Source organism: Panthera pardus, unplaced genomic scaffold (genome assembly GCF_024362965.1).
Source record: "Panthera pardus isolate Hobbes unplaced genomic scaffold, ASM2436296v1 HiC_scaffold_2, whole genome shotgun sequence".
NCBI classification, from domain to species: Eukaryota; Metazoa; Chordata; class Mammalia; order Carnivora; family Felidae; genus Panthera; species Panthera pardus.
The window spans coordinates 105,003,612-105,019,813 of NW_026526765.1; the positions used below are offsets into that span (position 1 = coordinate 105,003,612).

General features: G+C 41.4%; 1 protein-coding gene across 12 annotated transcripts in view; it reads right to left on the reverse strand.

The window, feature by feature from the left end:
• The window catches only part of MAST4 (microtubule associated serine/threonine kinase family member 4), a 563,317-nt gene that overhangs the window by 203,790 nt on the left and 343,325 nt on the right, over positions 1-16,202 (reverse strand). The window contains exons 1-2 of one of the 12 annotated variants that reach the window (XM_053907308.1): positions 10,098-10,413; positions 6,066-6,146 (exon numbers count right to left, since the gene is read on the reverse strand). The exons of 10 other annotated variants lie outside the window; for them this stretch is intronic. In XM_053907308.1, the coding sequence (XP_053763283.1) occupies positions 6,066-6,146; positions 10,098-10,144 (128 nt within the window). In that variant the 5' untranslated portion in view covers positions 10,145-10,413. Of the gene's footprint in view, positions 1-6,065; positions 6,147-10,097; positions 10,414-16,202 lie in introns of those variants that run through there. One more of the 12 variants, XM_053907312.1, reaches the window with a different exon arrangement.

A 16,202-nucleotide genomic window follows, 5' to 3' on the forward strand; every position in this document is an offset into this window, starting at 1 on the left:
CTCCATTTCCCCAGGACTTGACAGATAATGTCAATGAAGGAAGCTAGCCAGGTGGAATATGTGGGGCATCGGGGAACAGGAAGCCTGGAGAAGAAGGCCAGCAGGGACCCAACTCTACACTAGACTAGAATCACACTAGGAGGGAATACAGACTCACTGAAGGGCTTTGGTTTCTCAGAGTAGTCCCCCGAAGTCACCAGTTGAGAGATCTCTTGCTGCTTCAAAGCACGTTCAATGACACGTAACTAGTTTTATGATGCGTCTATACACCAAGTGTTCTTAGGTGCCAGGGAGATGGCAACGAGAAGAGGAAAAAGGCCTCCACTCTATGGAGCTAACATTCGGACTACCTTTCCTTCAAGTGATGGAGCTCTTCAGTGTGGGATCTGCCATGACTTCTAGATCATTTTCTCTGCCCCTCACCACAGCCAGGCACGGTCTCTAATATACTCTGAGGTTCACCTTTCTTTAATAATGCCTGTCTTCTTCGGCCTTGGACCTTGTTTTATTTATAATTAATGGCTGACCAATTTTTACATTTTGATGGCTATCATTTAATATTTATGAATGAATCAAAATGCATGCCCTCCCTCTCAAAGTGTCAACACCATTCTTAAAACACACATACTATATAAATATATGCCATGTTTGGAGCACAGGTTAGAAACATCAGAACTGAGGGGACATCTAGGTGACTCAGGCAGCTAAATGTCTGACTCTTGATTTTGGCTCAGGTCATGATCTCACAGTTTGGGAGTTTGAACCCTGAATCTGGCTCTGTGCTGACAGTGTGGGGCCTGCTTGGGATTCTGTCTCTCTCCTTCTCTCTCTCAAAATCAATAAAATAAACATTAAACAAAATCATCATAACTGGGGCCCCTGGGTGGCTCAGTCATTCACCAGCTCTTGATTTCAGCTCAAGTCATGATCCCAGGGTCATGGGGTCGAGCCCCACATCAGGTTCATGCTCAGCATAGAGCCTGCCTGGGATCCTCTCTCTCTTCCTCTGTCCCTCTTCCCAGCTCACATTCACTCTGTCTCTAAAATAAAATAAAATAAAATAAAATGAAATGAAATAACAAATAGGGGGTGCCTGGGTGGCTCAGTCGGTTAAGCATCCAACTTCGGCTCAGGTCATGACCTCATGGTTGACAAGTTCAAGCCCCGCATCAGGCTCTGTGCTGACAGCTCAGAGCCTGGAGCCTGCTTCGGATTCTGTGTCTCCCTCTCTCTGCACCTCTCCTGCTCACGCTGTCTCTCTCTCTCTCAAAAATAAACATTAAAAAAATTTAAAACAACAAATAATAAAAATACTTAAAAAAAAAAACCCAAAACATCAGAACAGGCTTGAGTCCCACAGATAATGGTCGTTCTTCCAGCAGTAGGAGCTCCTACCGTGTGTATCAGACACTATTTGTGGATACATCTGTGAAAAAAAAAATAGACATAAACACTGTCCTTGTGGAGAGTGGTAATATGGTGGGAATATTCTTCTCTGAAACTAGGACTGTGTGCTACCGGCAATGTGTCATGTGTGATTCAAGCCACACCTTAAACATGGCAAGAGGGCTTCAGGAGGTCTAAGAAGAAAGGGAATGCCTTCTTCTTGCTGACTTCTTGCTGACTGTGTGTCCAATACCTGAGACTCCATGAACCAGATGGAGAGCGGGACAAAGGACGGAAGACGTCATGTAGGAGTGTACAGAGTGCTGTGGATGCTCCCGGGCTTGCCATCCGCTGAGAAGCCGGGGCATGAAACGGAAATACAAAGAAACGCTGCTTGAGACACCTGCGTGGCTCAGTTGGTTAAGCCTCTGACTTCGGCTGAGGTCATGATCTCAAAGCTCATGAGTTTGAGCCCCACGTCAGGCTCTGTGCTGACAGCTAGGAGCCTGGAGCCTGCTTCAGATTCTGTGTCTCCCTCTCTCTGCCCCTCCCCTGCCCGCTCTCTCTTTCTCTCTCTCTCAAAAATAAACATTAAAGATTTTTTTTTTTTAAAAAAAGAACACTGCTCTATCGTAACAGAAAGGCAGCTACTGAGTAAAGACAGCCAGCCCCCGGCTACTCACTGCGTCCCGACTGAGGGCAAGGCAGGACAGGTGTCAAGAAAGACACTGAGAATATAAAATGAGGCAGCTTCCCTTGGGACCTCACTATTTGATCAGAGTCGAGATTAGGAGCTGACAAGGGTCATATCCAAATTACTCATGAGGCAATGACATCATCATTATATGAAGAGCCACTAAACTGTCATCAATTTATGAAGTACTGAGGACTGTGGAAATTCTGAGTGGCTATAGTTGCCTCAGAAGGGGGAGAGTGAAGGCATATTATAAATTCCACTTAAGGTTTTTAAGATATTCTCTGTCACATCTGTACTAATAAGCCAATATTTGGGCCAGTGTGTGTGTGTGTGTGTGTGTGTGTGTGTGTGTGTGTGTGTGTGCGTTTTACAGCTTGTGGACGTATTGTGTATTTTGTATCTCCCTCTCCAGCCCTGCTGGAGGACAGCAAAGGTGTCAGAATTTCTGGATGGAAGGGCCTTTGGGAATCATTTGGTCTACCGCTCTGCTGGCTGCAGGAATGACCTCACATCCTTCCAGCTAAGACTGGCCTTCCTACGAGACATCCAGGGGCAGGAAGCTGAAGGTTTGATGAGGCAGCCTCTCCCACATTCAGAAAACTTCCTTAGCAAAGTCTTGCCCTTAGGCCACCCCGCTTGGGGCCTCCAGGCCGCAGTGCAAGGTTTTACTCCCAAGACGAACCAAACTAAATTTGAACTTTATTTAGCACCTGCCCTGCCCTAGAAGCTGCAGATCTCTCGTTTCTGGGCAACCTTCAGGAAGCCTAAGCTGGAAAGCTAAATCCCGTCTCAGCATCGCCTGCCTCCAGGGGTTTACTATGAAAGGAACAGAATCTTCCATTGCCATATTTAGAAACCATGTGTCAGCACCTCTAAAGGGCACATACACTGTGAATGCTCACCACCACCGCTCTCCCCCAGACAGGCAAACCCCACTCATAAGATGAGAACAAAAAAGAAATGTGATCCATCACAAAGAAAAAAAAAATCTGTGCATGGTTACAATAAATCTCTTTCCGTGGTAACAGCATGAACGTATTTGCAATCGCTACAATTTATACCAGGCCATTATTTGGGGGCACACTGTTAGAGATGCTTCATCCCGTGCTGCCAACCAGATATCACTACCTCGGGAGGTCTCAGGGTGTTCAAGACCAGACTCACCGTGACTCGATTTTCCTCCCTCTCCAACTCTGCTGCCTTGGGGTCCATTCAATTAATGCTAGAAACCTCAGTGCAAATCCCTGATTCAAAATTATCTACTAAAGAGCAACCGCGGGCACCTTTCTTTCATCGACTTTTGTGATCAAGATAGTAGCTGTTTACCAAACTCATTTCCTCTGTTTCCACAACACGAGAAAGCTGTATTCTCCAGCCTTGCTTGCCATAGATGCAGTCAGAATAGAAAATGCTGGGCAATGGCATTGAGTGGATCTGATGTGCGCCATCCTCAGGTCGGGCAGTCCACCATCTCCCACACTCCTTTCCATTACACCAGCCGGATGCGGATACCCAGGGCAAACTTGAAGGCATGTGCTGAAGACCCGCCCCCCAGATCCCGCAATGACCGTGTGGAGGAGACAGTCTCTCACACTCCTGGTCTGTGAATGACAAGTACAACCCATTGTATGTGAGCAAATGTTTTTTGATGTTTATTTGGTGGTTTGTGTGTGAGCCGTGATGTAGGAAATCCATCTTCTACTTCCAAGTAATTCATTTATTCATAAACATTTCTCAAACACTTCCGGAAAGAAGCACTGGGGAAATAAAAATGACTGAAGGAGGTCACAAGTCTACGTAAACCAGAAATTAAAATTCAATACAAATGATCTCAGAGTAGTATGTATCTCAGGTTAGTCACGGTGGAAAAACGTGAGACTTCATTTTGAATCCTAGGCTAGTAAAGCTGGTTAATCTCTGTGTGGTGGCATCTTCATCGGCAAATGGAAGCAATGTTCCCTTCGGTCTTACCATGATGGATTAAATGGAATGAGACAATGTGTATGAAAGCATGTGGTCAACTATAGTGTACTTTTCACATGTTAATTCAATTCACTGCAACTGTCCTAATCTGGGACTTGTTACTCATGAAATAGTGTACCAGTAGCCTCACTCGAGTTTGTACCCAAAATCCAGCCTATTCTTAATACCTGGTGAAGGTAACTTTCCTCAGTCTGAGCTCTGATTGGTCATTTCCTTATTTAACAAACTTTCTAAAACTCTGGAACGCTTACAAGATATAAGTCAAACTTCTTAGCTCAGTGTTCAAGGCTCTAAGTAACATGATCCCACATTATTTTTTTAAGTCCGTATCCAGTGCTGTACAACTCCTGATTTTCTTCTCCTTTATCCATCCTATGTCCTGGCTGCACACATCATTTCTCCAATGTGCCACATTTGCTCACCTTTTTCACTTTGTCTTATTCTCAGCCTGGTTTTGTCCTTCACAACCATCCTTCCCACCGCCGCCCCCGAAACACCACTATTTCTCAAGGTCCAGCTCAAATATCACCAGGTCTCATAAATCTTTCTACAAAAACACTCTCCTTTTCCAAAAAAAAACTTCACCCTCCTCTGAGCTACCACAACCTTTGTCTGATACTCTTTTCTCCTCTACTGTTGATAGCACTTGGATTCTGAATAGTTTATTGTCTTCAGGAAGGAAAAAGAAAAGGGAGTGTAAGCTTTTAATGAAGACATGTGTTACACTAAAGAAAAAATTCAGTAGAGAGTCAAATTACTTTTGGTTGGATCACCAAAAATAGACAACTTACATGAGTAGGGGAGTTCTCTGGATTGTCAGAAAACTATTCCATGCTTCAGGATCTATTATATTCAGAGAGCATCTATTATATGCTTTATGAAAGCTATTACATGGAACTTTCATGTTGAAAGTCACTTTTACAATAAATTTAATCCTATCAGAAGAGTAGAAGTAAAGTTCAAAGTCATTAATTCATTTCCCCAGTCAATTCTTCACAGATTTTAGTTCAGTCTTATTTTAGAAAATGAGAGAAACAAACAGGTTAAATTGACCCACTGATACCATCTAAGCATAAAACCTGTGAGTTACTATTTTTAAGGAAATGGCCATGAGTGGCTAGTGTTTTTCATTAATTTGCATATAGGCAAAAAAATATATTCACTAATAACAAATAATTTAAGTCACTCTATCAACTGAGAATTTCATTCGTTTTCTCTCTTAGGATTAAAAAAGGGGGGGGGGGGTACTGGATACGGTATGCATATCTTCTCATTAAATAGTGGGAGACTCACTCTGTCCAGGCTTTGAATTCATGAAAATCTTAATAGAACATAGCATTATACATACAATGTAAACAGTACCTTCTAACAGGCATTCTTTTAGCAAACTGGGCTAAAGTAAAAGTAGAATTCCTTGGAGATCTTTCTCTAAAGACCAGAGAAGTATTCATTTGCATCAGCCAGTGAGCAAGAGGGTAGGAGGTAGCAGGAGTTTTACAAGAGATCAAAAATCCTAATCCTTTTAGATAATTAAAAGAGTTGTCCTGCAAATAACAGGATATAAAATAATGTGTGGCAAGACATATTGTGGTGCTTTAACACGAATTAGAAAATATTTTCTAGAAATTGTAATAAGTTGTATTATAAGAGACGGATCAGATTTTGTACAATTTAGCAGATCATCTCCTGAGAAAGCGACAGGAAAAACCATCATACACACACAGGAGTTACACAACTCATCACTGGGCATTAACAGAAGCATAAATAAGATGAACTGAATGGTAGGAGCACAGTACATATTCCAGGTGCTCCTGTAAATCATCTGTAAACGACTCAACCAGATTCCTCACTCTCTCTGTTAACACTTAGACGACAAGTGGGAAAGGACTGTTCACTGTGAATTGCAGAGTCCCAAGGGTTCCATACTTGATGCAGGGTGTGGGGGAAGGGAAGGGAGAGACCCAGCAGCCAAGGGCCGGTGGCACTGGAGTGCGCTTACCTCCAGAAGTGAAAAGCGAAGAGAGGACTACAGGGGCTGCCTGGGCTGGATGGGGTTGGACTCAGGCTCCTTGGAGTGAGACTGAAAGTTAAAATAATGTCATTCCAATTGGGGAAATGGTGGCAGTAAAATAGCAACGCTCATCTAAGCGACCGTGTTCCCTTTAGGCCAGAACCACGGTGGCATGTCTATCAATGCCCTTAGGTAATCAGCTCATCACCTGCCTCTTTCCAGCTCTAAAATAGAGAACAAGGGCAAGGCTTCCTGCTGATACTGATATCCTTAAAACTACTGCTGCCATTTGCATTTGTGCCTTTTCTTGGTCACAAAGCTAACGTGGGAGGTATCTTCTGTGGTGTTTGCTGGGAAAACTTGGCCCTGCTTTACTCACTCGGTATATTCTATTTCTGACCAACAATCAATTGTAAAACTGTAGAACTAGAGGGAAGTAGTTACCAGACAATAGAATTCAAGTTAAATACAGTGGTTTTTAAAAGGCAGAGCAGCAAACATTTCCAAATAGGAAGATATGTTTTTAAGCACTTAGCAGTGAAAAACACCCAACAACATTTTCTGTAATCCCCGGGGGCAAAGGCAAAAAGTGTTCTTACACTTACGTTTATAATAGAGAACTTCAAAATTTCTTACATATACCTACAAATTATTGTACTTTCTCGAGAGGTTTTTTTTTCAATTTCATCTGTCAAAAGACCATTACGGTCCCCACCCCCACCAACCTATCCAAACAACCAAGCACAATGACCAGCCAGCTCTCAAATATTCATCAGAGTGGAGAGCCTATGTTTCCTTGAATTTTTTTCCTTTTGGACTCATCTCTCTCTTGTTTTAGGGAAGACACAAAACTTAACATTTGTCACATATCTTACTTATAAAAATTTGACCCGTGGATCAAAGTATGAAGCTAATATCCAATTATTTCCAATTATTTTTACATCGCCAAATCAAAATTAAATCAGCTAGGCACTCTGGTACCAACTCTTTGGCTCAAGTGAGCAGACAAACGCACACTATGGTGCAATGAGTTTCTTAAAGAACATTCTCCCGCCCCTGTACTGGCCATGACTACACCACACCATGTTTTCCTATCTCAGAGAAGGGGTCTTGGAATGGAACAGTACCTTGGATGATTCAAGCTGGTTGTCCCCTTTACTGAACAGAGAATGACAACCATGGCTAAAATCAGACTTGGGTTTATCTCATTTTCAGTTCCATCCTTGTTTCCCATCATATGGATAATTGAGACTTGGCTGTATTCGTCTTAAACTGAAACATAGAATTACTGCTCAAAATGCTCCCACTTATTTAATAAAATGTTTCAGCAAAGTTGTTTTTTGTTTTTGTTTTTATCTTTTAAAGCCATTCTCTGGTTTGGTAGCAGTATTTAAGAAACTAAGAAATTGATTTCCTTATACAGTCAGAGCACGTTCAAAAGCCACTGCTCTTAAACATGCTGTACTCTAACTTAGCAGCTCATTGGAAAGCTCTCAGGAATGTCTACTGACACAGACGTGATTTAACCTAAGTACAGTCTTATCTGTCCCTTGTGTTCTGAAAATAGACATGCATAGACATGCATGGAACCCACTCTCTGTCTCCAAGCTGACACAGGTATCATATGTGTTACCAACTATTTCTGTACTTACACCAATTTCTATACTTAAATTGAGAAAAAGAAAGAAAAAAGCTACTTACTTTCTCAGAAACTGTAAGGCCACACATCTGCTATCTAAATATCAGAGATTTCTGAATAAATTAATGACTCATTATATCTGAAATACATATGTATTTGATGTCTCACATCCAGAAATTTCAATTTTTAAAAGGGGAATCAGAAAGTGCTTCGTGGTGTGTTATTGGTAAGTCAGGTGGGAAATCGAGTTCTGTCTACAGAATATAAAATATGCTACCGTAAGAGTGATCGCTGCAAGGCCTACAGAATACACCCTCCTGAAAGAAAAACAGTACAGTCTCATGGGAGAACATTCAAAAACTATGCCACATATGTGGTGTATTATAAGATCCCCAGATAATTAAAACAATAAACATTAAATCTGCTTTTAATAAAATGAGTGATAAGATTTCCCATTATAACATTTCCATGCAGTGGTTAGAAAATGAATTTACCCCAAGACTATAGAATTACCTTTCTCCGTGAATGAATGCAAAATTAACTATGTCTACCTAAGAGTGATTTTACATTTCAAGGTAAGCGAAATGCTCAAAGTGTTAGGCTAACACTACAATGACATTTAAGAGTGATCCCTATTTCTATTATATCAAGCTCCTTAGGGGGAGAAGTAATCAATTTTAAATGCACAGTAACATTTAGAAGCTAGACCCAGGGGGTGTGGCCTGAGCCAAAACAAAATCCAGGGAAGCCCCTGTGTTTGGGTGACCCATATGCACTGTGTCATCATTGACAAAGTCATAAAATTTGTGGCATACCTCAGACTCTCAAATTACGGGCAGAACATTTGATACAACTGAATTTGTATATTGAGAAGTTACTTTCAAATGTCTCCTTCTAAAATGGAAAGATGCTAAAAATGAAAGAAAAAGGCGTAATGTGAAATGATACATACTAAGTCCAAAAGACAGCAACAAGGAAGTGGCACAACCAGAATTGGGGGTTAGTGCTCCCGGGTCTTGAACACAGAAGCATAGGCATCTGAGTGAGCTGTGCACTTCCAGAACGCTAGAGAGAGGAGGGGTAAGTGGAAGGAGTGCGTGCCACTGAGATATTGCATATGCCCAGTGAGGGCCGAATGCCACGGTGGAGGTGGAGATGGGGACAGATGTCAGGGCAATAGGTAAATACCGCTTGGATGTCCATTATGAAAAATGCCACAGCTAGCAAGAAGGCTGTTAAGAGCCCTCTAACTTTTTCTAAGTGAGTACTTGTTAGTATAAAATCAGCGTCAAATTTTAGTGCGAGAATTGATTAGAAAAGTATTCACATCACTTGAGATATGCCATGTTTTTTATTAATTATTTAATTATGAAGTCAGTTCCCTCGTATGACGCATCTCCAGAATTCAAGAATAATTAATACTCGGAACGGGGCACAGTACTCTTCCTGCAGGCTCTTCCTGGAAGTAATCGAGTATAAAATGATTTGGGTTGTATGAATCTCAACTGACACGCAATTTTCTACCTTTATTAGGAGTTAGAAAAAAGGGCTATTTCTATTTTTCTACCACATTTCTATTTTACTGTTTATTATGGTAAGTGTGCCAAGCACAGACTTCTGCATCTTTGACTAAGAGATTTAAAATAAAAATTTGCTGACGCTTCCTGCATCACAGATGTTTAACTTCTGCGCCACAAATTAGATGTGGGCATTTTCATGTGGCTACATCAGATTAGAAGGCAGTTGGATGAGTTAATGGGTTAAAAAAAAATAAAAACAGCTAAGCAAACACATATCTCAACTAGGTAAACACTGCATGCGGTGGCTGGAGACAGTGCAGAGAGGATTCAAAATGCACTACAGTTCATTAATATTCTGTTGCACAAATAAAACATGGATCACATCTAATGAATGTTACCAATAACCCTTCTCTTGTACTCTAATCCATTGTAATGTCTTCTATTATTCAATGCAGACAGAGGCCTTTCTTTAGAAAAAGGCAGCGTGGGGATAAACAAACAGTAAGAGAGGAGAAAAAGACAGCTACACCAAGGCCTGCTGATACATTCTTTCACAATGAGCTGTTAAGATGTTTCCAGCACTGAGGTTTAGTAACTTTAAATATGCAAAAAAAAAAAAAAAACACAAAAAACAACAGCAACAACAAAAAACCCTCTTCTCTTCTGACTGCAGTGCAAAATGCAGGGTCTGGGTTTCCACATGAGCTGAAAACAAATGCCATGCATTTAAGACACGTTCCTTCACCTCACACTGCAGTGCTCTGAGGCTGTCAGTACAAACAAATGCTAAAGAGCTATTGGGCGCAGGAAAGCGAGTGCCATGCAGAAAGCATTAAAATATTAAAGACAGACAATACTTACTCCAAGGTCAGCCCCGGAATCTGTAGCCTTTCCCGCTGGGCTTTCATGGTTGTTATATGTTACCACACTGTATTGTAACCAATGCACACATTCCCTGCCAGCGTCCCGGCGATGACAGAGAGCCAAAACGAACCTCTATAAAGGACTGGACTAAGAATCTCTCTAGGGGGAGGGGGATCCTGCAAGTTTGGGTCCTTCCACCTCTAGCCGTAATCAAGAGATGTCAGCCGCCTTCCTCAGGTTAACGGCAGTGCACACAGCACTGATTTCGTTAAGGGAATGAGGCTTTCAGCTCTGCATATCAAGTAATTGGTTTCTGATTTTTTTTTTTTTTTTTTTTTTTTTTTAAACAAAGTCGCTCCACTCACAGACCCAGTTTTCACCTCGGTGAGATGAAAAGTCCTTTCATCCTGCGGACTGGAACAAAACAATAAAGCAGCAGCATCGTACTTGTGAAAGAGTTTATCTCGGCAAACCTCAACCATTCCCCATCTCCCAGGGACGCGCTCAGAGAGAATCCGGACACCCTGAGGAAGTTCCGCTTACTCTTTCCTTGGTGGAGTTAACAGAATCACTCATGTGCCACAAGAAAGACATGGGAGAATGGTGCCGAATGAAAACAATTAGATTTTTTTCTATATAAGGCAATCATCAGAAAGAGGAATAAACTAACTGTGTTAATTTGGGGGATGTTGAACTCTGGTGTGAGGCAAAGCCTTGTGTGAACAGGCAAAACCCTACAATGGGAAATACCAAGTGGAAATGCGAGAGATAGGAGCTTGTATTTCTATTTTTGAAAACTGTTAGGAACCTCACAGTGCTACTACACTTGACAAAAGCAATCAGACACGATTAAGGAAGCAAAGGGAGAACGTATGTTTTGGAAGCCTGAAAGTTTCATCTCGTATTTATTCCAGCAACACAATGTTTCGTTCTATCCATAAGTTGGGACTAAGTGTACTTGCATTGTGGTGCAGGAAGAACATAGCTGACTCATTTCTTCTCGTGTATTTTAAAGTGTTTTAAAATTCAGTAACCAGTGGTCTGCCTAGAAGTACTTGATCAAATGAAGTTTTATTTTAGCAAGAATATTCAAGCACTGCTGCTAGCCCACAGGCACACCGCAAATCTGTGATCAAACGACTGTGTTCAAGCGGTTACATTTCAAAGTCTATGAAGTCAAATTCCATCCTCACACAGATGAAGAAAACAACACACAACTAGGGGCAGTACTAGGGTTAGATTCCGGTGTATTCACTCCCTATCCCAAAGGCCTTCACTGGCAGGGAGGCCATGTGCAGTTGTTCAAGGCTGCACAAAGGTGCTGGGCAAAAAAGTAAGTGAAGGCTGAAGTCCAGCCTGCTTCCTACTTTGCCAAGCCTGCTGCATGGCTCTGGGCAGCTTCTACCTCCCCCCCCCCTTTTTTTTTTTTTCCATTTTCACTAAGTTACTCTCAGCTTTGTACCCCTCTAGAGGGTCACCTGTTTCTAATTCTACAAAGGTACATGTGGGCCAGAGAAGGTTCATAAGATATTCCTGGAACCCTTCTCTAACCCCTAACCTACCAACATGGTCTAGGGTGTTTGTTAACTAGGTGACAACTTCTCTTTCTGTGGGGGCTCACAGAAAACTAACCAATCCTACCTTTCAGAGGCAACAAATCCATGCTGGGATTACGGTCATTGGCTCATGATCATTGGCAGCCAGACAGAATGTAAATAAGTCATTTAAATTAATATGAAAAGCATAACAATAAGAAACAATAAAGATATAATAGAACACAAAGAAGGGGGGATCAACTCTACTCAGGAAAATCAGGGAGAGCGGAAAGGAAGTATGGCACAAGCCAGGTTATGAGAGAGGAAGGAAGGAAGGAAGGAAGGAAGGAAGGAAGGAAGGAAGGAAGGGGGAAGGAAGGAGGGAAGGAAGGAAGGAGGAAGGGAAAGAGGAAGGAGGGAAGGAAGGGGAAAGGTAGGAAGGAGGGAAGGAAGGAAGGAAGGAAGGAAGGAAGGAAGGAAGGAAGGAAGGAGGGAAGGGAGGAAGGGAGGAAGGGAGGAAGGGAGGTAGGTTGGTTCCACTCTGCCTCCCAAAAAGCTAAATTCTCTAAATTTTTTAATCTCTTAAAGTACCTCATCTTAGGAGACACATTAGAATTTTATTCAACAGACTTCTCTACACAGGTCTTAAGTGAATTTCAGTTCCACGTTACCAATGGACCACAAAATATTTTCACTTGAAGTTCCCTTTAATACCCTTAATTTAAAATATCCAAACCCAAACTCCCTATCCTCCTGTCCTTGCCAAATAAGTTTCCCTGCAAGGTAAAATATCCTGACTCTTACCATTCTTTCCCCCCTGAACCATGCTGATCCAAGGGTCCTATCCAGGTTGGATCATTATAATTTCCTTGTGACTGATCTCTCCACTTCCTCCTTGACATTCTCTATACTTTGTTGGCTACACAGATTCTAGAGTGATCTTTTCCAGAATATCACTCCTGTGTTGAAAACCCTCCAAGAGTTTCCCTCTCATTCTGTGTAAAAGCAAAAAACCTAGCAAACGTGGCCCAAACCTCAAAAAACCAAGCATCAATAGTTGTGACGATGGCAACATATTAGAACATACCCAGTGTTTAAGGCCATGAGTTCAAGGGAGGAAGGTGGGAAGGAGGGAGGAAGGAACCAGCCAGCCTGGGCCCCTTTTAGAAGATGCTAGGGAACTACCCCATTAATTCTGAAAGCTGGAAAAGGGAAAAATCAACCACTTATCTTGATTTCCCTATGAACTGCACCTCACAGATGAAAAAATGATTCTTTATATAAATATTCCAACTGGTAAATAAAGAAGGAGTGCTACAATTAGAGTATCATCATTTCTCAAACCCTAATAAGTCAATGGATTGTGGTCATGATCATGATGTGACTATAGCATCATAGAGAGACAAGTGGTTGTTCTATGCCTCTTGGTGCAACACAGGCGAAGCAGTCTTACTAAAAAAGCCACACGACCCGGATATAATCAAGCCACCACATCAAAGCATCAATTTACAGTATATATAGGGAGAAAGAGAAGTGATCAGCAAAAGAGCTAGCCTGGGAAAAGCAAAAACCACAACACAGGACCTGGTATCTTAAACCAAATTGCTCAATGTGGGGAGTGAAGGAGACAGAGGGGTTAAACGAGACTAAAGAGACAAATCAATGAATTGCAACATATGAACTTGTGTGTCCTGACACCAAACAAACACATAATCAAATACCTGGAAATACTCAGTGTAACAGACACACACACTGACTGGATATGCGGTAATATTATTTTAAGAATAACATCAGAGGGTGGCACCTGGGTGGCTCAGTCGGTTAAGCATCCAACTCTTGGGTGTGGATTCAGTTCATGATCTCATGGTTTGTGAGTCTGAGCCCCTCAGCCTGCTTGGGATTCTCTCTGTCCGTCGCTCCCCTGCTCGCTTGCTCTCTCAAAATAAATAACAAACTTAAAACAATCTTTAAAAAGAATAACACTGGAATCAGGATCACTTTTAGCTTCCTAACTTTTAGAGATACATATAAAAAATATTCACAGGTAAAATAAAGTGTCTATGCTCCGCTTCAAAATAATCTGAGGATGGAGAGTAAGATACCATGTTGTATCTAATATTACTATTTATTAGATACACAGTAATCTAATATTAACATTTATTAAACCTGGATAATGGGTATGTGAAGGGTTCAGTATACCGTTCTCCACAGTACACGTCTGAAATTTTGTTTGTTAAAAACATTGAAGCGTTCTTACCATGCCTATAAAGTTTCACAGGGCATACCCACACCCACCCTCCCTGGCTTCCTTCCCTGCAACTCCTTTGTTTCTCACTGTCCTTCCTGTACACCAAACACATTTCTATCTCATGGCCTCTGTGTTTACTGCTCCTTCTGCCTCCAACTCTTTTTCCCTGAGACGTCCAAATATCCTGCTCCTGAATGTCTTTTACAATCTCCCCGAGGAGGCTTTTTGAAATTCCAAGCCCCACCACCGCCCTCCCCCGCCCCATCTACTGTTTCCTTCTCATCTTGATATATTTTTCTCCTCAACATCTATCACTGGACATATTTTATATTCATTTATTGTCTCTCCCCTATAAAAATGTGGGCTCCAAGAAGGTGTGTTGCAACTCCAGTGTCAACAGCAGTCCATACAAATATTCAGTAAATATCTGCTAAAATTTCAAACTACACTACAAAGCTATAGTAATTAAAACAGTATGGTACTGGCCCCAAAACAGACATATAGATTAATGGAAAAGAATAGAGAGCTAGGAAATCAACCCATACTTATATGGTCAATTAATCTAAGACAAAAGGGGCAAGAATATACAACAGGGAAAAGACAGTCCCTTCAACAAATAGCGCTGGGAAAACTGGACAGCTCCATGCAAAAGAATGAAACTGGACCACTTTCTACTTCCATACACAAAAATAAATTCAAAATTAAGGACCTAACTATGAGACCTGAAACTGTAAAACTCCCAGAAGAAAACGTAGGTAGTAATTTCTTTGATGTTGGCCTTGGCAACACTTTTCTAGATATATCTCCTCCGGCCAGGGCAACAAAAGCAAAATTAAACAATTGCGATTATACCAAAGTAAGGAACTTTTGGACAGTGAAAGAAACCATCAACAAAATGAAAAGGCAACCTACCGAATGGGAGAAGATACTTGCAAATGGCCTCTCCCATAAGGTGAAAGAACTCATACAACTCATGCAACAAATAATCCGTTTAAAAGTAGGCAGAGGACCTCAATAGATATTTTTCCGAAGAAGACAGAGAGATGGCCAACAGACACCTGGAAAGGTGCTGAACATCATGAGGTAGATGCAAATCAAAACCACAATGGGATTATCACCTCACACCTGCCAGGATATCGAAAATAAAAAACACAAGAAATAAGTGTTGGCAAGGATGTGAAAAAAAGGAACCCTCATGCCCAGCTGGTAGGAATGCAAGTGGGTCCAACGACTGTGGAAAACAGCATGGAGGTTTTCCTAAAAAACTGAAAACAGAACTACCATGGGATCCAATAATTCCACTAACGGCTATTTATCGAAAGAAAATGAAAGCACCAATTCAAAAAGATATACATGCCCTTTTGTTTAGTGTAGCATTATTTCTAATAGCTATGGTATGGAAGCAATCTAAACAACCATCAATACACTGATAAAGAGGATGCACTGTGTAAATATGTGTTATACACACGTATATGCACATATATACACATATACATACACAGCCTTTTCATTTTGTTGATGGTTTCTTTCACTGTCCAGAAGCTTCTTATTTTGGTATAATTGCAATTGCTTAATTTTGCTTTTGTTGCCCTGGCCTGAGGAGATATATCTAGAAAAGTGTTGCCAAGGCCAAGGTCAAAGAAATTACTGCCTACGTTTTCTTCTGGGAGTTTTACGATTTCAGGCCTCATATTTATGTGTGTACGTATACACACACAGTGGAATATTATTAAGCCACAAAAAAGAATGAAATTTTGCCATTTTCAACAATATGGATTGGCCTAGAGGGTACGTGAGATAAGAGAAAGACAAATACTGTATGATTTCACTCACATGGGGAATTTAAGAAATAAATGAACAAACAAGAGAAAAACAAAAAAAGGAGAATCTTAAACACAGAGAACTGGTGATTGCCAAAGAGGAGGTGGGGCTGGGGGTGGGTAAAACAGATAAGGGGATTAAGAGCACACTTATCTTGACAGTGCATAATGTACCAAACTGGTTAATCAGTATACTATACATCTGAAACTAATATAATATTGCAAGTTAATTATACATCAATAAAAAAAAAAAAAGGGGGGGGGGGGCGCCTGGGTGGCTCAGTCGGTTGGGCGTGCGACTTCGGTTCAGGCCATGGCCTTGGGGTTTGTGGGTTCGGGACCCACGTCGGGTTCTGTGCTCACAGCTCAGAGCCTGGGGTCTGCTTCGCATTCTGTGTCTGCCCCTCTCTCTGCCCCTCCCCTGCTCATGCTCTGTCTCTGTCTCTCAATAATAAACAGATATTAAAGAAATTTTTTTTAAAAAGAAAAAAAACTCTGC